Here is a 26,487-nt window from a genome sequence, read left to right on the forward strand (position 1 = left end):
CTAGGGTCACACAACCAGGAAATTTCTGAAGCTTGATTTGAACTCAGGAAAAAGAATCTCCTTGATTCCAAGATCAGTGTTCTATCCACTGAGCCACCCAGCTGCCATTAATTCATAGCTCACCAACAATTTATTAATGTGTCCTTTTTCTTGCAGCCTTGTCAATATCCATCATCATCATCTTTTGTTTTCTTTACCTTTTTTTTATGAGTGTGAGATGGAATGCTTTAATTTATACTCCTCTGGTTAATAGTGATTTAAATTATTTCCCCATATTATTGTTGGTGGTTTATGTCTTTTATGGCTAATTATCTGTGAGGAAATGGTTCTTGCAGCTAAATAGCACTGGAAAATCTTAATATAAATTTTAACTTATTCCTTGGATAGGAGACTTTTATCAGACAAATTTGCTTAAAGAAATTTTTTTCTCATTTATTTTATCCCTCCTAATTTAAACTATTGTCCATTAGCTTTGTTTGTGCAAAATCTTTTTAATTTTATATAATCAGAGTTGTCCATTTTATCCCCTTTATTAAATGTTTGTTATGATCTCTTACCCTATCCATTTATCTGAAAGTTATTTTCTTCTAATTTCCTACTCCTTTAATTTGTTGATGATTTGATCTTTTATATCTATGTCAGGTATCCTTTGGAACATAGCTTGATATATGATGCGAGGTATTAATCTAAACTTAATTTCTTTAGCCAGACTGCTTTCTAGCTTTCAGAACAATTTTTGTCAAACAATGGGTCTTTCTGGGATATATTTGGGTTTAACAAACACTATGCTATTTTGTTCACTTCTGTATGTTGTGTACACAATTTGTTCCACTGTTAAACTCACTATATTTTAACCAGCCTTAATGACTAATGTTTTGTAGTACAGTTTGTGATCTGGCATTGATAGAACTGTCTCCTTCCCACATTTTTCATTGTTCTTAACATTTGTCACCTTTTTGTATCTTCATATGAATTTCATTATGATTTTTACTCTCTCTATAAAATATTGCCTTGCTAATTTGATTATGATACTGAACATAATAAATTAATGTAGGTAGTATTCTAATTTTTATTATATTGGGATTGACCTATTCTTGAGCGCTTAATGTTTCTCTAATTATTAAATGTGTCTTTATTTCTGCAAAGAGTTTTTCATAGTTAGAGTCATATAACTCCTAAAGAAATCTTGATAGATAAACTTCCAAACTTTTATATAGTTATTGTAATTATTTTGATTGGAATTGCTCGGTCTAGCTCTTCCTCCTGGGTTTTTGGATAACATATAGGAATGCTGGTGATTTACTTAATTTTGTATCTTGCAATTTTGCTCAATATCTTAATTTGTTTAATAAATTTTATTTAACTCTTGGGTTTTTTGAAATAAGCTATTATATTATCTGAAAAAAGTGATCATTTTATTCTTCTTGGCCTTTATTTTTCTTTTTTCTCTTATCACTACAGCTAGTATCAGTAGCACTAATTTAACTGTGTTAAATAATAATGATATTAATGGACATCCTTGCTATGCTCTTATTGGAAAGGACTCTTTAATTTTCTCCAGTACACATAAAGCTTGCTCTTGGATTTAGATAGATATTATTGTATTAGAAAAAGGTTCCTTTATTCTATGCCTTCAAGAGAAAGAAATAGCTTTATCAGAATAACAGTACACAAAATAAAATCACAAAAATTGGTAGCTTATCTACAGAGCACAATAAAATCCCAGAGAAAATAACAGGGATTTCTTTCAAAATATCTAAAAAATGCATAAAATTTGTGGGAGTAACTCTACCATGGCATAACTTGATGCCTACACAGATAAAATAAAAACAACGTCCCCTAAAGAAATAAAGAAATGAAGGGTCATTTAGTGCTCATGATTGGGCTACACCAACATAATAAGAACGACAACTCTACTAAAATTCATTTGATACTGTGTCAATGAAACTACATAGGGGATACTTTATAGAGTTAAGCAAAATAATAGCAAGATTCTTTTTAAGAAACAAATTTTGAAGAAAATATTAAGGGAAAAAGTTATCATGAAAGGGGAATGAGACTTCTAGATATCAAATGATATAATAAAGCAGTAATTTTCAAAACTATTTGCTATCAGCTAAAAAGCATTAAAAAGTAGATCAGTAGAAAGACTAGATTAAGAAGAAACAACTGAAGTCAGTAACCCAGTATCCATTAAAATTTTAGTCAATACAGTTTAATCACACACCACAGTAGTCCCAATCCATGATCTTAACATCTCTCCCACATGTATTCCATTACTATGATCAAAAGTTCTTGAAATTCCTTAACCATTATCTGTCATAATTTCTTATCTTTCTATGCTGTAGGTTTCTTAAACATTATTTTTCATCCTTTCTGTTACCTCAAATCTCACCAGTCCACAAAACTATCCTAGGCCATCTTCCCTGTTTGAGCTTCATTTTTTTCTGCTTCGCAATGTTAGGATCCATGGTTAAACCAATTCAACTGAACACTATTCTTTACTCTTTTTTTTGCCTACTAGTCTTATCCATTAATCCCAACATTCTTCTCTTGCACTCCTAACCATGTACTGCAAAGCAAAAGAGAAAAATCACAAAACTATGCTGATTGGTTCACTACTAATGTATATTATTTAGTCTTAATTGCGTCTACACTGTCCCTAACTATTCCTTTTATCTCACTCAAGACTGGTTCTTTATTCTACTTCCCATGGCAGATATCTTCAGTTATCTTTTATATGGTCAGACTTCTCATTGCCTTTCCATTTCCCCAACTTTTAACAGAGGAAGTAATCTCATACTTTATTGGAAAAAAAAAAGAGGCTATTCCCCGTGAACTCCCCTTTTCTCTCCTACTTACACCTCAAAACTCCTTTGTATCATCATCATTCTCTCCTCCTTTCCTCCAGTCTTTGGGGAAGAAGTGGTCCTTTTTCTGGCCAAGGTTGTGTCCTACATGTAGCTAGATCCAATCACTTTTCTAGTTTATGGCCTTCATAATCATCTCATCTTTCTCTCTTACTTCAATTTTCCTCTATGTATTAGTGCCTTGTCTCCAACCTACATACATGTACAAGTCTTTCCTGTCCTTAAAATCCCCTCACTTGATCCTACCATCTCCTCGAGATTTTGTCCTATATATTTCCCCATCTCTCTCTACTCATTTAACCACTTACTCTAGATCTCACCCTGCTCACCTTCCATAGAGACGATTGCAGCAGTATTTCTATATCCAATACCTAGTATAATGCCAGTCACCTTAATAGGCACTTAAAAAATGTTTGTTTGTTGATTAAACTCAAGACTTAAGTAGCACTTTAAATTTTCTCCCCCCAATTAGTCAACAAGCATTTTTTTAAGGGCTGTGCCCCATATTGTGCCAAATTTGGGGAATACAAATACAAGGAAGAAAAAAATAACCCCTCCCCTCAGGGAACTTACATTCTAATGGGGAAGACAATGACAAAAAAATGAAACTGAAAAGCAGTAAAGAGGAATAGGGTGGGAGCAACTAAAGTGTCTAGAACTGGGATATAGTAAGAAAACTCAGAGTTAAATTTGCAAAATGCTTTATTATCCCCAGGGTCATAGAGCTAGTTTACAAAGCAAGGAAGGCTGGCCCTGTTTTCACTACATAATGCTATAATGAATTCTTTGATGGAAGGTTAGCGATAGCAACTAAGAAATAAGCTCTTTTCATTTCAATCCCTTTGGTGTCAGAATAAATGGTACATTTTGCACGGCTCAGTATTTATAGTAAAGCCTGTTATCCTTTGTCAGTAAATCGCTATTGAAAAGCTGAGAGCAAAATTAATTCAAAGCTCACCATCCTTTGAAGCAAGGTTTCAACAGTGCCAGCAACTGGAGGCTTTTCATTCTAAGATAGGATTTTTTTCCTTAAGTTTTATTGAGGGTTTTTGATTTAATACTATAGTAAGGATTTCTAGATACAACTCCTCTGCTCTCCCCATTCCACATACACCTAGTTAAGCAAAACCAGTTGACACATGAAGCCCATCTCACTTTGTATGAAGCATTCATCACCCATAGTGTCTCACTTTTCTCAACAAAAGAATTTCTTCATCTCTGGAGCTAAGCCTGGCCATTATAATTGCATAATATTCAACTTCAGTTTATTGTCATTTTTTGTTTACATCGTTGTAGTCATTGTATAAATTGTTTTCCTGGTGCTACTTATTTCACTTTGCATCATTTCATACAGTTTTCTCAGGTTTCTTTAACTTCCTCATATTTGTTTTTTTTCTCTTGTAGTTTAATAGTGTTCCCTTATATTTGTGTACCACAGTTGTTTAGCTATTTCTCAAATATAAGATCATAGTCAGGAACTATACTAAGTCATGGGATACAACAAAAGGCAAAAAAAAAAAAATGCAAACATGTTGAGCCATTTCAGTTGTATCTAACTCTTTGTGACCCCATTTGGGATTTTCTTAGAAAAGATACTGGGGTCCTTTGCCATTTCCTTCTCCAGCTCATTTTACAAATGAGAAAACTGAGACAAGTGGGATCAAGTGATTTGTCACACAGCTAATAAGGAGTAGAGATGGAATTTGAATTCAGGTCTTCCTGACCACAGATCCAGTATTCTCTTTACTGTGCCATCTAGCGTCCAACCTTACTCTCAAAGAGAATCCATTCAAATGAGGGAGACACGTAGAAAAAGGTATTTGTCAGGAAAAGACACAAACAGTTATGGAGGGAAGAGAAAGGGGAGAAGAAATGGACCAAGAAAGGCTCCTTGCTTGATGTAGTATTTCAGCTGTATCTTGAAGGAAACCAAGGTGAAGAAACAGAGTATTTCAAGCTAAGAAACCACAAAGAAGAAAGATGGATTGTAGAACCATACAATTCAATCAATCAACAAGCATTTATTAAATGTTTACTATGTTCAAGCCTTGGGGATATAAACAAAAAGCAAAAACAGCTTACCTTCAAGAAATTTTCATTCTAACAGTGGAAACAACATATAGAAACCAGAACATACAGGATAAACACCAAATAGGTGGACTGTAACTTTGAAGTATGTCACTAACAGGAGGAATAAGAAAATGCTCCTGGGGAACTTGAAGAAGGAAGAAGAAAACAGGCATTTATTAAGTACTACTATGTGCTAGATACTATGATAAGCACTTTGAAAATATTATCTTTTTTGATCCACATAACAATCTTGAGAAGCAGAGTCTATTTTTATCATTGCTCTATTCCCCCTTCCTTTTGCAGATGAAGGAACTGAGGTGAAGGGAGATTAAGTGACTTGCATACAGCAAGTAAATGATCATATCTGAACTCTGTTCTACTTGACTCAAGCTGAGTTTTAATGGAAACTAGGGATTCTAAGAGCTAGAGTTTAGAAGGGAGAACATTCCAGTCATGGGAAACAATTCGTACAAGGTAATTCGAGGGAACAGAGACAGGAAACGAAGCGTCTTGTTTGAAGAACAATAAATTGGTCAAGGTGCTTGGGTTATAAAGTATGTGGAAAGAAGCAGAATATAAGGAAGAAGGGACCAAATTATCAAGAATTTTAATTGGCAAACAAGAGATTGCATATTTGATCCTGAAATTAATAGGAAAACAGGAGTTCATTGAATTGGGAAGAGAAAATGGAGAATATGATCAGATACATTTACAGATAGAAATCCATTTGGTGCAAGGCTCTTATTTTACAGATAGAAAAACTGAAATTGAGAGAGATTAAATAACTACCCTCAACTGACACAGAGGTATAATTGTCACCTAGGTCCTGTTGATTCCAAAGCCAGTGCTCTTTTTACTGTACCTCCTATGTCTCACATTTTATTTATAAAACTTAAAATTCTTTATGTTAGATATATTATTATGCTATAATAAAACTATAATATAAACAATAAAATAGAACAATAATAAAATATAACAAATTGTTTTCTAGAATGATTAGACCAATTTACAGTTCTACCAACAATGTATTAGTATACTTATCTTCCTACTTGCTACAGTTCTTCTGACATGGACCATTTCTATATTTTTTTCATCTTTGTCCATTTGCTGAGTATGAGGTAAGAGCTTAGAATTATTTTGATTTGCATTTCTCATATTATTTATGATTTGGTGCAGTCCTTCACTTGGTTACTCATAGTTTGCAACTCTTTTGAGAACTGTTTCCAAGCAAGACTTTTTGTAGTCCCTTTCCTTGGCATAGACCCCTGTAATAAAATCTTTGAATAAGCTCCTCTGTTTGCCTATTCCTCCTATCCTCTCATCATCCTGGAGAAGAAAATACTTGGGGAGGGGTGGTGAAAGTTGTGCTCACACATGTAAGAGAATGTCATGTGAAAGAGGGATTATACTTGTTCTACTTGGCCCCAAAAGACAGAACTAACTGCAATGCATGGGAGCTACAGAGAAAAAATCTAAAACATGGTGGAAAGATTTCCAGCCATTAGAGTGGTCCAGAAATGGAATGAGCTGCCCTCTCAGATCCTGATATCTTTTCATTGATGTTGTCATATGGAATCTGGAATTCCTGATAGTGGAAGATGTTAAAAAGATATTTTTTTCAGATATAGGTGGGATTAAATAGTGTCTGAGGTTTCTCTCAGCTTTGAGTTTCTTTTTCCCAACCTTACCTAGCTTTTAAAAGAAAATATGCCTAAAACAAACCCAAAACTTCATCAAATTTTTCAAATGCAAAGAGAGGGATTTTTCCATTCCTCATAAAGATAATTGCTTATGATTGGATTGCTTGATTTTGTGTCCAAGGACCCTAGAGAGCCAGGAAAATTAGAAGAAAAATTTAAGACGGTAGGAATGAAAAAGAGAAGAAAATTCTTACATAAGCATCAAATCTCAGAATTTTAGAGGTGGAAGAAACTCTCAATAGCTAATTGGAATAATTGGCACCTGATCTTCAGTTACATATATACATTCCTTGTTGAGGTTGTTGAATAGTTGATTCCTGTTTAGAACCAAGTTGAACTAAATAACTTCAGAGATTCTTTTTAACTGAAATTCTATATCTGGGGTGACTTGCTCCAAATACCACCAATAATTTGTCAATATAGTTATATTGTTCTTTGTTGCTACCTGATTAGGAAGTGGTTGTATACAATGCCCATCTGCAGATGGATTTTCAACTGTCTTTTTTCAAGGTTCCCCAAGAGATTTTGCTGATATCTCCAATGTTCAGTGATGCAGAATGACGGTGCTAATTCTGTTGTTTAGAAAGCAATTACAAGGAGGGTCTTTATGAAATAATTATGAGCAAGCAAATTATTTTTCAGCCTCATACTGTTCTATAATTATTGCTTCTGCTGTCACTCTTTCCCGGTTAATTAGTGCTGAGATATAGCTTTGTATATTTATTTATAATAATGTATATAAAGATATACATATCTTTTAATATTTTTATTAAGGAACCATTTTTTAAAACATCTATGTCTTTTAACTTAGTTGTTGGTCTTTTACTGACATAATTGTTTTGTATTGAATTGGATTAAAAGGTAACTAGAGTCATGAAGTCAAAAGATGAGTGATACAAATAAAAAAGTGAGAAATGCTTACTATACAGAGCTGGCAAAAATATATATCTTTCATTAATAAAGATCCATTTTAAGCTTGTATTTCTCTAAATCATGATAATCCTCCATCAGCCTACCTGAGAGAGTCAGGGTAGGAGTTGGTAGTGGTAAAGATGGAGGTAGGAGGGGTAGCATCCTGATTCAGTGGCAGTAGCAAGAGTCTAGTAGTCAAGATCAGAGTGAAAAGGATGCAGGAACATTCAATGAGAGATAATAGGACTTTTCTCTAGAGTTACTGCCTATTGTACTCACTCCACTCACTGATGGGTTAGTATCAAGTCACAGGTAGCTAAAACTGAAAATGAGTCAACACTATGGAGTTCCAACTTGCACCAGATCTCATGTTCTACTCTTCTAAGCCAATTGTACCATTGCTCTCCATCTATGCTCACTCCATTGTTGATATTTATTTAAAATACTGAATAACAGTAAGAGCTAGATACAGAATCATGAAACATGCCATCAAAGATCTCCCTTCCTCCTGACACTGATCCATTTATTGTTTTTTATTTGTAAGGAGTTATTAAACAGCCACGAATCCACTTGATTCTCCTGTCCTTAAACTTATGTTTCTCCATTTTGTCTAAAAAACAATGTGTTATTTTGTCTTGTAGTCTATAAGAATTAGTGTGTTTTTAGTATAATCCAGCTTAATCAATCTACTAGCCATGAAAAATCGGAACAGAAATGAATGCAAGGGATAATGCTGTAAAAAATTACCCTGGCATGCGTTCTATCAATAAAAGGATAATAAAATTTTAAAAAATCTACTAGCCATGTAAAAAAAGGAAATAAAATTAATTTGACATGACCTGATCCTAACAAACATTTGTTAACTTTTAGTGAGCATTGCTTTTTCCTTTCTGCTCATAAACTGTTTAATACCCCTTTCTAGAATTTTGCCTGATTGACTTCACATTTAACAATTTGTAGTTTCTAATATCTAACTTTTTTCAGTTTTGAAAATCAAGACATGTGCTTGTATCCTGTCTTCTGACATTTATGTTTACTATAATTTTTCATTAATTAATTAAAGTTATTTTAAATGTTTCTGTTGTTATATTTCACATGAGTTAGTTAGATGGGATAAAATTCATCTGAAATCTGAACTCCTTTCAGATGGTTTAATGTTCTCTTGCTATCACCATACTTAACCGTGATCTTCAGTTCTCTTACAATCATGTTGGGTTATCTTCCCATCTTTAGCTTTGATGGAGAAGGAAAAAGTGGGATTGTGCCTTTCTATTATTTTTTTTATTCTAGGCATTAGCTCCTTTTTTGCCTCTAGTCTTAACTCCTTCTTGGCTTAATCTTACTGACATACTTAAAAATCTGTGCTCTTCTGCATTTGCCCTTTTTTGATCTTCCTTCCATCCTTTTTTTTTTTTTTCCTCACCACAGTTTTAGTATTTTTAATGAGCTTTCCATTGCAATTCTTGATCATATGCAGTACTCAGAATCCCAGGCACAGGCCCAGACAAAGTGAATTCTGGACCTCCAATTTTTTCCTCCCGTCCTTTATTCATTCCCTTTTAAAATCAGAACTTATTAGAAATTTCCTTGTGCAATTTCACTGATTTCTTTAAATGCCTAATATTTTCTTTCTTACTAGAATCATTTGTGATTATATAGTTAGAATTTTGTTTCTAAATACAACTCACCCTTCTTGAGCCGTATTCCCTTTCAAAATTTCTGGCTCTGTTTTTCAAAATAAAAAGTTTTTCATAAAATCAAGTGTACACTTCTGGCTATGCTTATTTTGTCTTTTCTTTGGTATAATGAATTCTAATAAAACATATTCACTTTCACAAAGGTTCCGGTATTTCAGAACACGAATTGATTCCTCCTTGTTATTTGGAATTAAGAAGAAATATAGAAGTATACACAAACTAATAAAACAATTTTGTTATTATCTTGGTATAGTTAGCGTATATTTTATATATATATATATACACATACATATATGTATATATATATATATTTCTTTAAAAAAAACAAACTGCCCATAAAAAGTTCATATTTCTCTTTTTTGGTTCTTTGTCTATTGAAGTGTATATTGTTAATTATTAACTTTAAAAACTCAAAATTTTAAAAACAAAATTAATGGGGATAATTTCTGAGGCCTTTTCTAGCTGATATTCTATAGTTATATCAAATAAAATTATTACTGTTTATACAATCGCTTAAGCAAATTTCAAAAGTCTAAAATTCATTGGAAAGATCAATAAATCCTTGAATCATCAAAGGAAATATGTGTTAGGCTCCAATACTTGGAAAATAATTTTATTTTTATTTCTATAGAGCATTATATAGTTAATGACCCCACAATAAGGACCTTTCATTTATTTAATGCTCTTCAGTGACACCGGAGGCTTGACCTTCCCTCCACTCTCATAATCATAATCATCCATCATAATCAGAATGAAGAGTCTCCATGGAAAACACAACTTGTATAAAACCAGATCCAGAGTGGTTGAAGAACTTGGAATGTTTATCTTAAAGAAGACAATTCTTACGACACAAAAAGTTTTCTTTGATTATTTTAAAGACTGTTGCTAAAAGGATAAGCTAACTGGTTTTGCTGGACTCTAGAGAGTAGTTCTTCCTTAGGTTGCAGAATTTGATTTGAAATGAGAAAAAAAATGTGTGTATAATTGTTATCTGAAAATAAAATGAATTTGAAGTTGCTTGACCTTTTATCAGGGTTGTTGTAGAGAGGACTGATATTTATCAGAGATTAGGCTTAATGATTTCTGAAGTTCTAGCTAATTCTGAGATGTCACGATTTTATCAATTGAAGTCTTGCCTCTGCCTTTTGTTAGTATTGTCTGTCTGTCATTGGACTTGAACTTTCCATCTCTATGGGAAATGCCAGAGCTTTTGTTTCACTGGGATAGTCTTCAACAGCTTAGAGTCACCTCCGTATCATGGTGGTTATGGTTGATAGTTGTTCTTTGTTCTAAAAGAGGACCAAAATGACATCACTATATAGAGTCAAGCTAGTGTGATCAGTCGGGTGATTAGACCAATTCGAGCTCAGAATGCTCTGCCACAGGTCATACACAATGGTCCCTATGAACATATGTCACATGAGTGCCAGTGGAGAGAGGAAATGAGAAGAAAGGAAAATAAATTCCCTCCCCAACATTTTTTCCATATGAAACATAAAGAAATATTAAAACAAATAATGGTTTTAGCTCTGTTCCCCCTGAAATATAATCTCCTTAATCAATTATCTTCAGCTTTTTTTTTGCTATAGTGGCTAATATAGGGACATGTATCTGGACATAATTATAATAATTATAGCTCTTCCTCCAAGACATGGATTTTATCTACAAAGGATCCCCATAAGAGCTTAAATTTGAGTTACAAGTAATTTCTAACCATAAGTGAAATAATTGTTTAGGGCAGTGTACAGTGAACTAGTACCACATACAATCAGTCTCCAAAAAAAGGAGTTAACCTTGATTTGCCATAATTGGATTTTTCCCCTTATTGAGGTGTGGTGTTTCACAGATCCACTATGAACAGAATCAGCTATCAGCCCTTAGGAGAGAAATGTGACCTAGTAATTGCAACTGCAGATATGGGCAGTTAGATGGCCTTAGATGACCCTAAACTGCAGGAGTCCTCAAACTTTTTAATAGGGGGCCAGTTCACTGTCCCTCAGACTGTTGGAGGGCTGGACTATAGTAAAAACAAAAACTTTGTTTTGTGGGCCTTTAAATAAAGAAATTTCATAGCCCTGGGTGAGGGGGATAAACGTCCTCAGCTGCTGCATCTGACCCGCGGGCTGCAGTTTGAGGACCCCTGTGCCTAAAGAGATGAAATCCAGAATCTGATAATAAAGAAAAGCTAGACAACATAAACAGAAAAGAGTGGGATTATAATATAGAGCAGAGACAGGTTCCCAAGATCAGAGACTTGAAGCCTAGTGTTTCCTAGTATGACATCACCAAAAGACATCACATGTCTGTAGCATTACAGGTGTGAGTCACCTTGATCAGTGCATATGTGTCCCTTAGTTGTGTGTCCTCTCCATTGGTGACCCCATTACATGACTTCCAGGTATGTGTTCTTTCATGTGTGTTAACAAGTCATATGTCTTCTCAGCATGTGTGGTCGATTGTGGAAGAGGATATCCTATTGGTACACAGATTGAACTGTTTGAATAATTTTTTTTGTTGTTTGAAGTAATATGACTTACAAAAATATTCCCTATAATATCTTTGTCAAATAGGGGAGCTTTGAAACAGACCCTTATTAATGGGCACATACTTTTTTAATAATAGCTTTTTATTTTCAAAATATATGCAAAGATAGTTTTCAACATTCACCCTTTCAAAATTTTGTGTTCCAAATTTTTCTCCCTCTCTCCTCCCACTCTCTCCCCATACAAGTACTCTAATGTATGTTAAACATGTGCAGTTCTTCTGTACATATTTCCACATTTATTATGCTGCACAAGAAAAATCAGATCAAAAAGGAAAAAAAATGAGAAAGAAAACAAAAAGCAAGCAAACAACAACAAAAAGAGTGAGAATGCTATGTTGTGATCCACACTCAGTCCCCACAGTCCTCTCTCTAGATGCAGATGATGACTCTGTCCATCACAAGGCCATTGGAACTGTCCTGAAAGCATCTTTTTGTTGAAAAAAGCCATGTCCATCAGAATTGATCATTGCATAATATTGCTGTTGCTATGTACATTGTCCTCTTGATTCTGTTCACCTCACTTAGTTTCAGTTCATGTTCTCTCCAGGCCTTTCAGAAATCATCCTGCTGATTGTTTCTTATAGCATCCTCTAATTGATGGGCAGCCACTCAGTTTCGAGTTCCTTGCCACAGCAAAAAGTGCTGCTACAAATATTTTTACACACGTGCACATACTTTTGCCAACTCTAGCATAGTAAGCATTTCTATGAGGCATCACTTGCCTGACCTCATGATTCTAGTTATCTCTTAATCCTATTCAATATAAATCAGTTATTTCATAGCAAGAGTACCAAAACCTAAGTTAATAGACACATGATTTAAAAATGGATTTCTTAATAAAATTATAAAAAGGCAGATATGTTTACATACATTATTATAAAATAACATAAATAAATATGAAAAGATAGGTCTTAACAGCTTAACAACAAAGATTGACAGCATTATAGTAATTATAGGACAATATAATAAGAGGTTGAAAAATAATTTGCTAATAATTATTTCATAAAGAAGACCCTTGTAATTGCTTTCTAATCAACAGAATTATCACTGTCATTCTGCATCACTGACCATTGGAGATATCAGCAAAATCCTTAGGGAACCTTGAAAAGAGACAGATTGAGAAACTGAGGCAATCAGGGTTACTTGCCCAGGGACACACAGCTAATAAATGTGGAAGGCTAGATTTGAACTCAGCTCTTCCAAATTCCAAGCCAGGCTGTCTTTCCACTATACCTCCCAGTTGCCTGTGTTGGAAGAAGAAGAAGAAGAGGAACAAAAGAACCAAGTGAGATTTTCTCATGACAATACATTGTAGCTTTGGGATCTAGCATTCTTGGAAATCTATTCTAGTGATTAGTTCTAGTGAACTAGAAAGTTTCTAGTGAAGAACAAGTCCTTCTCTTGAATGCGACTTTGAGGAAGGATCATGAGCTGTTCTTTGCCATGTCTATCTCATCTCAGGACAAATTTGTCTTGAAAATAGACTTAAAGTGCTAGAAAACAATAACTTTGGGGAAGATTGTTGTATACAATTACTTAATCAGGAAGCAATAAAGAACAATATAACTATATTGACAAGTTACTGGTGGTGTTTGGAGCAAGTCACCCCAGGTATTATAGAATTCATTGAAAAAGGATCTATGAGGTTATCTAATTCAACTTGGTTCTAAACAGAACAAACCATTCAAAAACCTCAATGAGGGATGTCATATATCTAATTGAAGTTTGGGTGCCAATTATGCTAGTTAGCTATTGAGAGTTTCTTCTTCCTCTAAAATTCTGGGATTTGATGCTTACCCAAGAGTTTTTTCTTCTTTTCCACTTCTCCTTCTTAAATCTTTGCTTCCAATTTTCCTGGCTCTTTAAGTTCTTGGGCACAAAAGCAAGCAATCACTAAATAATATTATCTTTATAAAGGATGGAATAATCCCTCTCTTAGCATTTGAAAAAATTGGTGAGTTACTTGTTTTAAGATAGATTTTCTTATAAAAGCCAGGTAAGATTGGTAAACAGAAACTCAAGAGCTGAGAAAGACCTCAGCCACTATTTATCCAACCTATATCTGAAAAGAAATCCCTCTGTAACATCTCCCATGAGTGGGAATTCCAAATTCCCTATGAAAAGGTACGAGGAACTGACAATGCAGCACATTCCACTTCTGGATCACTTTTACAATTGGAAATCTTTTCACCAAGTCCCAGATTTCCTGTCTACAACTTCCATCCCGTTACATTTAGTTCTATGTTTTGGAACAAATAGAACAAGTGTAATCCTCTCACATGACATTTTTTATATGTGTGCACATAGCTCTCACCCAACTTCTCAAAATATTTTTTTCTCCAAGATGATGAAAGAATAGGAGATGATGCTATAAGCAAATAGAGGAGCCCATTAAGAGGTCTTACCAAAAGAGCCTATCTCAAGGAAAGGAGACCACAAAAGATTTTGCAAATTATTCTCAAAAGAATTACAAACTATGAGTAACCAAGTGAAGGATTGTTCTAAATCACAAATAATAAGAGAAATGCAAATAAAAACATCTTAATAGCATTAAGGTATAATTTAGCATAAATTACTAGATATAAATGTTATTCACTCCAGGGCCAGCTATCTGTGGTTTCTGGGACCATTCTTCTGCCTTCAGTTACAATATGTGTCTAATAATCATTTCCCATCCATAATTGTGATGATATTCTGCAGCCTGTCCACATTTACCATTCATCTTCTTATTAATCTATATATATAGTTTCTCTTCATTTTCAGTTAAATATCTTTGGAAATATATTGGTGATAAAGTAATAGATTATTTTGAAATTTTAGCAGCTAGGGCTTATTGAAGGTCTTGAAATGTCACAATTCCCAGCCTTCTCCTCCTTCCTTGTCTCCTTATTGTTCTACTTTTTCCTTTTCCTCCTCCCCTTTTTTTACTCTTCATCTTCTTCATCTTTTTCCTTCTCTTCCTCCTTTTCTTCCTCCTCTTCCTCCTGCTCCTCCTCCTCCTCTCTTCCTCCTCTTCCTTTTTTTTTTCTCTTTCTCCTTCCTCTATGTCAATATGTCAATAACTCAGTGGGTTCCATACACAACTGTGTGTCATAAGCTGGACAACATGCAGGTGTCTTCCTTCTACATGGTTTTATTCATACACATCTCTCCTGTGTTCCCACTGCAATTACTCTGTAATCCCACTGCAATCCAGCCCTCATCTCCCATTCTCTTCCCAACTATTATAATGGCTCTTAAGTCATCTTTACTTCAACTGTGCACTTAATTAATTTCAACAAACATTAAATGCCTTCTTGATGCAGAACATTAGTGTAGGAACTATTTCGACGTTTATTTAAGATAGTCTTTGCTCTTATGTAATTTATAGTCTTGTAGAAGGAAAAGGCACACAGAGATAAGTAAAAATGCACTATAATATAAAATAGCCCATCAATACACATTTATTAAGGACATACAGTTTGCCAAATGGAGGCAGCATGGTGACACAGTGGCTAGAGCATAATGTCTGGAATCAGGAAGATCTGAGTTCAAAACCAACCTCAGATACTCAAAAGCTTTGTGACCCAGGACATTTAACCCTGTTTGCCTCAGTTCCTCATCTGTAAAATGAACTGGAGAAGGAAATAGAAAACCACTCCAGTATCCCTGTCAAGAAAACCCCATACAGGGTCACAAAGAGTTGTACATGACTTATTGACTGAACAGTAACAAATGTTCCAGAAACTGTGCTAAGTGCTGGACATACATAAAGAGGCAAAAGATAGCCCTTTCAAGGAATTTACAATCTGATAGTGGTAATAGTACCTACCACACTTGGTTATTGTGAGGAATGTTTTGTAAAAAATCATAATTATGAACATGAAAGAAAGATATGGAGGCAACTGGGGAAAAACTAGTCATAGGTTATGAATATTTTTACTTGTTTAAGGATGGCACTGGGGAAGGCTGCCATGGCAATGTGAGTGTTGCCTCCCACTTGGTGCTCTGCCAAGATTCAGCAGCAGACTATTTCCTGGAGAGTTCAGTTTCCATAGTGATAGCCTCTCACTTGAGGTTACTGAGTGAAATGGGCATGAAAAATCTTAAAGCAACATAGAAAAAGTCATCTTGCGCTGAGGTTGAAAATAATAAATTTGCTGGCAGCTATGGAAGCTTTTTCTCATTGTCCAGCTTCAAAGAACTAGCTTCTATGAGTGTCAAGGTCTGGTGCAGTTGACTCAAAGTGAGCTGTAGAATGAATAGGAGTGATTGTCCCAAAGCCATATGAATTTTTAGTTTTAGTGGGGAGCAGCAGCAGAATTGGAACCCAAATCCTCTGATTCAAAATATATTCCTTTTTTACATTCATAATGACTCAGAAGTGAGAAATCCACTTTTCTGTCCTCAGTTTACTTACAGCGTGCCTGAGGGCAAAATCCTTGAAAATTAAATGAGTAACTATTTATTGAATACATCCTTGTGCTGTTCTCACATCCTCACTGTGGAAATAACCCAACTCTTAGCTGCTTTGAAGCATTGCTGAATGAGAAAGTCTTAAGTAAATCACTAATGGTGTAGTCCATACTTCAATCTGCTTCAGAGAAAACTGCAGCTCACCATTGGGAGGTAGAGGGATCTTCTAGGGTGAGAAGGCAGCTGAGACATGATGTTTGTTGAAATAAAGTAAGCTTAATTTGGGGAAGCCTTAGTTTCATTTATAAAATGAGATTGAAGTCCCTTCTAGCTGTGTTTGAAGACAAACCAGAATGAGTTGTAAATCTCCCCTCTCCCATAGCCAAACCCACATAAAGCAGGTTTCAATTGATGTAGTTTTGTGCATGGTTAAAAAAAAAATCTCCTCTCCCTTACCCCCTCTCTGTTTCTGTCTGTCTCTCTGTCTCTCTCTGTGTGTCTGTCTCTTCCTCTGTGTGTCTTTTTCTCCCTCTCCCTCTTTCTTGCACTTGCTCTCTCTATCCCTTGCTCTCTGTCTTCCTCCCTCCTCCCTCCTCTCTCCTCTCTTTTCTACCTCTCTGTCTCTCTTTCTCTGTCTCTGTTTCTATCTGTCTTTCTCTTTCACTCTCTTTCTCTTTCCTACCTCTCTTCTTCTCTTCTCTCTATCTATCTGTCTTTGTCTCTGTATTCCTCATACACAAGACATGCATTTTTCACTATATAAAATATATTAGAAGGCAATTTGTTGTTGCCCTTTTCTGAGCTGTGGGAGACATGTCATGTGTGAGTAGATGGTGCTACTCTTATAGGACCATCCGTGCATTTGGTAATGTCTAAAAACGTCGAGTCTAAAGACAGTCTGCACATCCTTTCTGTATCTGCAGCTAATGGTTTCTGTTGCTGTTCAGTCAAGTCTGCTTTTTCAGAAAACATTTGTTACTCATGCACAAGTGAAAAATCTCAAATCTTTCTCATCCTTTTCTATAGTTAGCCTAAAGACCTTGGCACCTTAGTAGCACTGTATTGAAAAGCACACTGGACTGACAGTGACTGACCTAGGAACTGGAAAGGAGACTCAGAGAAATCACCTCATATAATTTGGGCCAATTGGGTCTGCATAGCATTCAGTACTGAGGTGTAATGACAAATGGGGGGATAGGACTCAGGACACTTTCTCCCACTTGTTGAGTCGATTCAGTCATGTCTAACTCTTCTTGTCCCCATTTGGGGTTTTCTTGACAAAATACTGGAGGGATTTGCCATTTCCTCATCTTACAGATGAGGAAACTGAAGCAAACAGGATTAAGTGACTTGTCCAAGGTCACACAGTTTGTAGGAAGTTTGAAGCTAGATTTGAACTCAAATTCTCCTGACTCCAGGGTCAGAGCTCTAGCCACTGCACCACCTAGCTGCTCATGTGTGAGTAGGTGCTCCAGTACTATTAAAAACAACTCAAATATCTATTGCCATTGAAAGTTTACAAAATACTAAGGGGCCCCAGCTCCAAGCTCACACTCAGATTGGGCACCTGACCTGTCATAGAGAAATTGGGTTTTATCATTGTCTCTGGGGTTGTCATTATGTACCAATCCCAGAACTCTGGCAGAAATATGGCTCATGTCTAGGGTTTCTGGGTTACAATGTGAAATAGATGTAAGGCTGCTATTTATTTTGTCCACACAAAATAAATGCTTAATGCATAAAAGATTCATAAACACACACTGACAAAGATTTAAAACATGAAACATTAGCCTAGAACTAACTGCATTATTTATTGCAAATCACCAAATCCTTCATTGTTGAGCCAAAAGACATGTGGCTCACCAGAAGTGACCAGGAGAGTTCAGCTCAGTTTCTTGCAGGTTATGTGCCAGGCATTATGCTAGCACTTTTTACAAATATTATTTCATTTAACTCTGAGAGGCAGGTTCTATTATTGTTCACATTTTACAGATAGGGAACCTGAGGCATAAAAAGGTTATGTGACTTACTAAAGATCAGACAACTAACAAGTAAATGTCTGAGGCTGGATTTGAACTCTGATTCCTTTATCCAGTACTCTATCCACTTATGGTACCACCTGGAATTTCCTTCCCATTTCTTTCTGTTTGTTTTGTGTGTTGAGTTAGCCAACTTCTTGGGGGAGTAAATCATGAATTCCTGTTTCCCAAACTTAATATATTCAAAATAGAATACACTGGTTCTTCCCCCATACCCACTCATTCTCCAGTGTTCACTTCCTATTTCTGTTGAAGGGAACCACCATCCATTTCAGTCACCCTGACTCACAACCTCAAATATTTGATTCTTTTTTCTCTTATCCCCGTAACCAATCAGCTGTCAAATCTTGCCATTTTGCCCTCACAATGTTTTTAACTTCCATATCTTTTTTCCCACTCATGCAACCACTTCTCTAATTCAAGCCCTTATCATCTCTTGCCCATACTATTGCAATACTAAATGATTGCCATATTTCCATTATCTCTCTTCTCCAATCTATCCTCCACACATCTGCCAAATTAATATCTTTAAAATGTAACTTTGACCACGTCACTGTCCTATTCAAGTACTGAGCATAAGATTAGCTTTTTGAGCATCCAATCAAATCAGTCTTTCCTCCAGTTTGCCAACAAAACTCAAACAATAAAATTAAGACTTGTGAAAGTTACAGCTGCAATGTCTTAGAAGACTGAGCCTTGAAATCAAGGCCAGTAGAAGTCCTATAGTTTACAGACTTGATTTTCTCTTCTTTTTTGAAAATCAAGACTGACTTCCTTCAGGCCCTGTTAATTGATTTAATTAATTAAAGTCCCACCTTATTCAGGAAGTCCTTCCCAATCTCCCTCAATATTAGTGCTATCATTCTTTGGATTATTTAAAATTTATCCTGTATAAAGCCTATTGTACATAGTGTCTCCTCCATTTGATTATGAACTATTTGAGGATTGTTTACTTATTTCAATCATGTCCAACTCTTTATGTCCTCATTCAAGACTTTCTTGGCAGAGATACTGGAGCAATTTGCCATTTTCTTCTCCAGCTCATTTCACAGATGAGGAAACTAAGGCAAACAGGATCAAGTGACTTGTTAAGGGACACACAGCTAGGAAGTATCTTTCTGCCTCTAGGTCCAATGCTTTATCCACTGTGTCATCTAGTTGCCCGTACTTGAGAACAAGGGACTCTCTTTTTGCATTTCTTTGTATCCTCAGTGCTTAACACTGTTCCAGGAACACAGTAGGGGCTTAAAGTGCTCACTGAGTGAGCACAATAACTTTTCTCCAGTCCTGTGTAATTCTCTAGTTTCATGGTCTCTCAAACATCACTGTCAGTTACTTGACAGTCACATCTGCCAGTTCTCTCAGTAGCTAAGGATGAAATTATTTAGATCTTGAGACTCCTATTCATCAAGAATAACTAGTTGCTTTCTTATTATCTCCTGAATTATCCTGAGGAGCAGCTCCTCTTTTAGCCACTTTTCTTCTAATTTTTTCAATCCAAAGATCATTTTTCTTAATATTTTAATAATATTAAAAACAAGAATAGAAGAAAGAAGAAAATTACAAAGTGGGCTACAATGTCTTATCTCAGTCATACTGTGTTCCCATACTGACTGTGTTCCCATTCACCTCCAGCAGAGGTAACATCCCTTCATTAATCTAAATTTAATTCCTTTCTTCTTCTTTTCCCTAATATGGCTTTAAAAAAACTACCTATCCTTTTTATTGTCCCTGGCTTTCCTTACCAATCTCAGTTCATTCTGAACTGTCACTATTTTTTTTAACATTATGTCATGTTTTCTAGTTATCACCAACTCCCCTCCCTTCTTCTACATGCGTTTCAAATTTAAGGCAAAATAAATCTGAGCTGGTCAATGAATTCCACACCCATTTCTTTTGACAACTCGCATTTTTCATGGTCATTGATATCCTTCCTCTTTGATTCTTCAAAATTTTGCATTCGAGAGTCATAGAATATTATCTATCCTTTCTCTAAGCCAGAAATTCTTAACCTGAGGTCTGTGACTATGTATTTTATAGATTTTTATAATTGTATTTCAACGTAAATCCCATGCATTTTGTGCATAATATTTTATGCATTTAAAAATATTATTCAAACAAGGGGTTCGTAGGGGTCTATGACACAAAAGAGGTTAAAAAAACTCTGCTCAAAACCTTTGAAATCTGCTTTCCCGAAGCCTAGGATGCTTGTCAACCAATAACAAGCATTTATATGTATCAGGCACCATACTAAGCACTGGGGATACACAATATAAAAAATGAAAAAAACCCTATTTAGCTCTAAATCTGTGTTTCTGTGAGTCTCCTCAGAAGGATCTTATATTTTATTGGGGAAGACAACATGTGCATATGTATTATAGAACATAGAAATCTATAATACAGTAATATTAGGAAGCTATAATGCTATGATTTATATTGATAGACATATATATATTTAAATGAGTAATACAATGGATTATGTACAAATTGTGGCAGAGGATGTTGACAGTTGAGATCCAGAAAGAGCTCCTAAAGAAAGTCATCCTTCAGCTAAATCAGGAAGGACTGAGTGATTTTGTGAGACAAAGGTGAGGAAGGAATACATGCTGGGCACTGAGAAAAGAGATGGGATATGTAAGGAAAAGAAAGAAGGCCAACTTGGCTAGACCACAGTGAGAGAATGGCAAGTGGGGATGGAACTATATTGGCTTAGGCCAGGCTGTGAAAGATTTTTAAATGTCAAAGAAGGCAGAGTCCAAACAGCAGAATAACAAAAAGAAGTATAGTGAGCTCAGATTTCAAAAATGTGCCAGACCAAATCCTGAAGAGTGTTTTTGTCAGCACCAAAAACAAAAATCCTAATTAGCAAATCCAAGAAAAAAAATCATGACTTAATTTTTCTAGTCCAGGGAGATAGGGTTTAAAAGCAATAGAAGTGGGTCTAACCTGGAGTACATCACATAAAAACTTTTAGATCAGGAAGAGTTTACACAAAGCAAGATGAGATCTCTGATCCTATATAGAGGGGCTTAAATATGCATAGGGTATGGGAGCAGGAGCTGACTGGCAACTCTGTGGCTCACCTCCAAGTTCCAGGTCACAGATTCAAGATGCAACAATGAGGGGTCCTGCATCTAAGGTGGTATTCTGGGGTGATTCTACGGCTGTTCTTTTTAAAAGTTTGGTGGTGTAGTACTGTGCCTGAAGTTAGAGGATCTGAGTTTAATTCAGCCTCAGACACTTTCTAGCTATGTGACTATGGGCAAGTCCCTTAACTCTGTTTACCTCAGTTTTCTCATCTGTAAAATGAGCTGGAGGAGAAAATGACAATCCACTCCAGCATCTCTGCTGAGAAAACTCTAGATGAGGTCATAAAGAGTTGGACACAACTGAAATGATTCCACAATAACAACAAAGGTCTGAAATTTAGGAGTTATACTTCACGTGACCTTTCTGTATATTGTATAGGGTACAAAGTTGAGAGTGGCCCATTCTGAGCTTTCAAAAGGAAGTAGAATAGAGTCCTTTAAGGCAACCCTTTCAGGATATATGAACAATTTCTCATTCAAACTTGACAGAATTATATGGGGCTATCCATTGGATAATAATAGCTAGTATTTATATATAGTTATAAAGTTTGCAAAGCACTTAAAATCTGCCATCTTATTTGATCCTTACAGCTCTGTGACGTAGGTTCTGTTTTATCCTTGTTTTATTGATGAGGAAACAGGTTTAGAGAGAAAAAAAGTGATTTGCCAACATCACACAGCTGGCCAATGTCTGAGACAAAGTTCAAACTTAGGTCCTTTTTTTCACCAAGCTCAGTGCTCTGTCTTCCATGACATCATAATCACTTTAGTTGACTAAAGAATTATACATACCCCTGATAGCCTTTAAATAGTAAGCTAAGCCAGCCCTGAGTCAATCTCTCTCCCTCTCTCCCTCCCTCCCTTCCTCATCTTTCTTCCTTGTATCTGTTTATCTGTCTGTCTCTCTAGCTTTAAAAAAAAATTCAATAGTATTTTCTTTTCCCAATTACATGTAAAGATAGTTCTCAACATTTACTTTTTTTTTTTTTTAAAGATTTTAAGTTCCAAAATGTTTATCTTACTCCCTCCCTTACCTCTCTCCTCCCTAAGACAGCAAGCAATCTGATATAGGTTATATGTATACAAGTGTATTTTCATATTAATCATATTGTGAAAGAAAAATTAGAACAAAAGAAATAAAACATAAGAAAGAAAAGCAAAAAAAAAATAAAGGTGAAAATAGTATGCTTTGATCTACATTCAGTCTTCGTAGTTTTCTTTCTGGATGTGGATGGCATTAACCTCCCAAGTCTATTGGAATTGTATTGCTAGAAGAGCTAAGTCTATTATAGTTGATCATCACACAGTCTTGCTATTACTGTGTATAATGTTCTCCTGGTTCTGCTCCCTGTATTCCACATTAATTCATGCAAGTCTTTCCAGGCTTTTCTGAAATCAGCCTGCTCATCATTTCTTTTAAAACAATAAAATGCCATTACATTTATATATTCATATATCGTAATTTATTCAACCATTCTCCAACTGATGGGCATCCACTCAATTTCTGGTTCATTGCCATTACAAAAATAACTGCAAAAATAATTACAAAAATAAAATTTTTTGCACATGTGGGTTCTTTCCTTTTTTAATAGTCTCTTTGAGATATAGACCCAGTAGTGACACTGCTGAATCAAAAGATATGCATAATTTTAAAGCCCTTTGACCATAGTTCTAAATTGTTCTCTTAAATGGTTGGATCAGTTCACAACTCCACCAACAATGTATTAGTGTTCCGGTTTTCCCCTCCAACATTTATCATTATCTTTTCCTGTCATCTTAGCCAATCTGATAGGTGTGAGGTGGTACCTCAGAGTTGTTTCAATTTGCATTTCTCTAATCAATGGTGATTTTGAGCATTTTTTCATGTAACTATAGATGGCTTTAATTTCATCTAAAATTGTTCATATTCTTTGAGTATTTATCAATTGGGGAATGACTTGTATTTTACAGCTTTGCCTCGGTTCTCTATAATTTTAGAAATGAGGCTTTTATTAGAAACATTGGCTGTAAATTTTTTTTTCCCTCAGCATTCCAGTTCATTTCTAAACTTGACCAATCTTGAGTCTTAAAAGAGGGAGCTGTTCTCTGGAAGAGCGACAAGGGAAGAGTCAAAAAATAATTCCCTCTTAAGAGCAGGATTCTTTCCTCCTTAGCTAACTCTGCTATTCTGCCAGAGAGGATCCCCTCCTTCAACTTTTGCCCTCCTTGTGATCTAATGACTTCTTTGGGATTTATTGGCATAGCTGGTGCCATTTCCAGATGATCTAAATTGTAATACCACTGAATGGACTACAATAATCAATAATGGTTCAGGGCAAAGCATTAGTGGAAGAGGTACAAATTTGAGGTGAGGCATTTCTCTATCTTTATAGAGCTCATATTTTAGTAATTATACACAGATTATCTATTATACTCATTAACACATGAGTACATAAGAAAGAGGTAAGTAAAGTACCAGGTGAGATCTGAGGAGGAAAATCCTTATCAACCAGAGGTAGTGTGGTGAATAAGATGCTGATCTTGTCCAAAAAATTTAGATTCCCAATTCTGTTGCTCCTCACTATATGCCCCAGGGCAAGTGGCTTAACCTCAGCTTCAGTTTCCTGCATCTCTAAAATGGGAGGGGTGAATAAGATGGGTCCTGTAATCCATCTATAAATTTTTTAACCTTGGAGTTCAAGGAGGTCTAAAGGGGTACTTAGCACCTGGAAGAGAGTCTTAAACATAGAAATTATCTTTTAAAACATCAAATTGAGTTGAATTCAATTGAATTGAGGGAAGATTTTGGTAAGCAAATAAGAAGGAAGACATTTTAGGCACAGGAAAGAATGTGAATGTAAGACAACACTTGGAGACAAGATGGCCTGAAGTATGTCCCATGGGGTCATAGAGCTGTGGGGTTTGGAGGAAGCATTAGAATTGTTGTTGTTTGTACTTTGTGCTTGAGAGGACCAAAATAACATCATGGTGTCAGGTCAATGTACACTGTCTGGCTATGGCTGATCAGACCAGTACAAGCTTGGAAGACTGAACAGAGAAGAGATAGTGGGAAAGGTTGTCAAGGGAGAAGATTCTTAGTGGTTCCTTTGCCTTGGTCATTTAGGATTGCAATTTACTTAATGATTGTCTTCAATTTGTCAGCAGGAAAATATGATATGATTATAGTTTTAAACAGAAGCAATGTCACTCATCTGTTGTTAGCAGAACATGCAAATGTCACTTCCTGGGCCTCAATTTACTCCTCTATGAAATGAAGCTTGCATTTCTAAAATTGTTCTCAGCTCTAGCATCCTGTGTTCTTTGTTCCAAGATTCCTCCTGTGGCCAGACATTTTGTGATTTTTGTGATTTGGCTTAATACATTATTAGACATACAATGCTCAATAGACATTTGTGGACTTACCTATGTATTCCAGACTTTCTCCAATTGAAGTAATGTTTATCGTGTATTCTAAACATAGTACAGTGAGAAAAGGCATGGACTTGGAGTCCTAAGGTTTGAGTTAAAATCCTGGCTCCACAATTGATAGTCGTACGTGACTTGACTCGAGTCATTTAACCTCTTGAACCTAAAATGAAATGTTTTGGAAAGATGGGAAGGCAGGGAAGAAGGCAGAAAGGCAAGCAGGAGGAAAGGCAGGCAGGAAGTCAGGCAAGGAGAAAGGAAAAAAGGAAGGAAGGAAAGAAGGAAGGAAGGAAGGAAGGAAGGAAGGAAGGAAGGAAGGAAGGAGGGAGGGAAGGAGAGAAGGAAGGGAAGGATGAAGGAAGATGCTACATCAAACTAGAACACAAAGGGCTTGGGGAGGATTAATAGAAGGAACTGGGATAATTAATCTGAAAGAGAGAAAGACTTAATGGGAAGCACCATCACTCCCTTCAATCATGTGAAGATCTATAATGAGAAAGAACCATTAAAAAGCAATCTAATGTGACCCTAGTGGAAAGAACTAGAGACCAATAGTGACAAGTGATAGAAAGGTACATTTTGACCCAATATAAGGAAGAACACTTTAACACTAGAACTGTTCAATAGTAGCAAATACTACCTCATGAAAAGTAACAAAGCAGAGAATGAATGGCTACCCCACAACAATATTGAAGAAAAGGTTCATGCATGAAATAGGGGGTTGGCCAACATGTCTTATAAGGTCCATCCTCGTCCAAGATTCAGTGATTCTAAGTACTCTTTGCTGTACCTTACTCTCCAGATGACTAGCCACAAATATATTTTATATTTTTGTGCATATTTTTTTTTTGAATTGCAGAAATGAATTCAGAGCGTGGACGGATATTAAGCCTGTGAAACCTATCCGAGCCAAGTCCCAGTATAAGCCCCCGGAGGACAAGATGGTTCACGAAACCAGCTATAGTGCCCAGTTCAAGGGTGAGCCAAACAAGCCCACACCAGCAGAGAATAAAGTCATTGATCGCAGAAGAATCCGCAGCCTTTATAGTGAACCTTTCAAGGAGTCATCCAAGGTGAGCTGTGTAGCAAAGCCAACATGGGGGAACACATTGGCATTTTCCTGTATTCTCAGGGCACAAGAACCCAGGCCCACCCTAAAGGAAAGCCTCAACAGATGTTGCCAAAGATGCAGCTGTAACAGTAACAATAATTGTAATAGCTCATCCTGATGTAGCACTTCTAAGATTTGCACAGTGCTTTCTAAACAACCTTGTGCTGCAAAAAGTTCAAGTGTTGTTACACCAGTGTCCATTAAAAGAATGAGGACAGGGTGGTCAGGAGAAAGTGAAGAACTGCCTGTGATACACAGCTAGGAAATGTCTGTGATACAAAGTAACCCCTTCCTAGCCCTTTCCTTTACCCTGACTGGTTAAGAACCCAGGCAGCTAGCAGCAGAGCCTGGTGCACAATTTTCTCTGTCCCCAAAGAAATACAGATTTAGATACCATGGACCTCCCAGGACTCCCAAGAGCTGATAGTGCGTTGCTACAATCAGGGCTCACCTGCCATTCTAGCTCTTTCCCTTAGTCATTATAGTCCCAGTATAGGACCCAGTAAAGTATAGATCCAACATAAAACTTTCTGGCCTGGGGGAAGAACAGGTGACACTTTCATTGGAGCTCTTGGCCACAGTTGTAGCATTCTCTTTCCCATAATTCTACTCCATCAAAACTGAACAACTTATCTGTTAAATTCTGTTACAAAG

General features: G+C 35.9%; 1 protein-coding gene across 3 annotated transcripts in view; it reads left to right on the forward strand.

The window, feature by feature from the left end:
- MAP6 (microtubule associated protein 6) overlaps positions 1-26,487 on the forward strand; it is an 86,006-nt gene that overhangs the window by 34,345 nt on the left and 25,174 nt on the right. For all 3 annotated transcript variants that reach the window (XM_051987081.1, XM_051987080.1, XM_051987082.1), the window contains exon 2: positions 25,582-25,795. In XM_051987081.1, coding sequence (XP_051843041.1) covers positions 25,582-25,795 — 214 coding nt within the window. The remainder of the gene's footprint in view (positions 1-25,581; positions 25,796-26,487) is intronic.

The sequence above is a fragment of the Antechinus flavipes genome, chromosome 3, assembly GCF_016432865.1.
Source record: "Antechinus flavipes isolate AdamAnt ecotype Samford, QLD, Australia chromosome 3, AdamAnt_v2, whole genome shotgun sequence".
Taxonomy (NCBI): domain Eukaryota; kingdom Metazoa; phylum Chordata; class Mammalia; order Dasyuromorphia; family Dasyuridae; genus Antechinus; species Antechinus flavipes.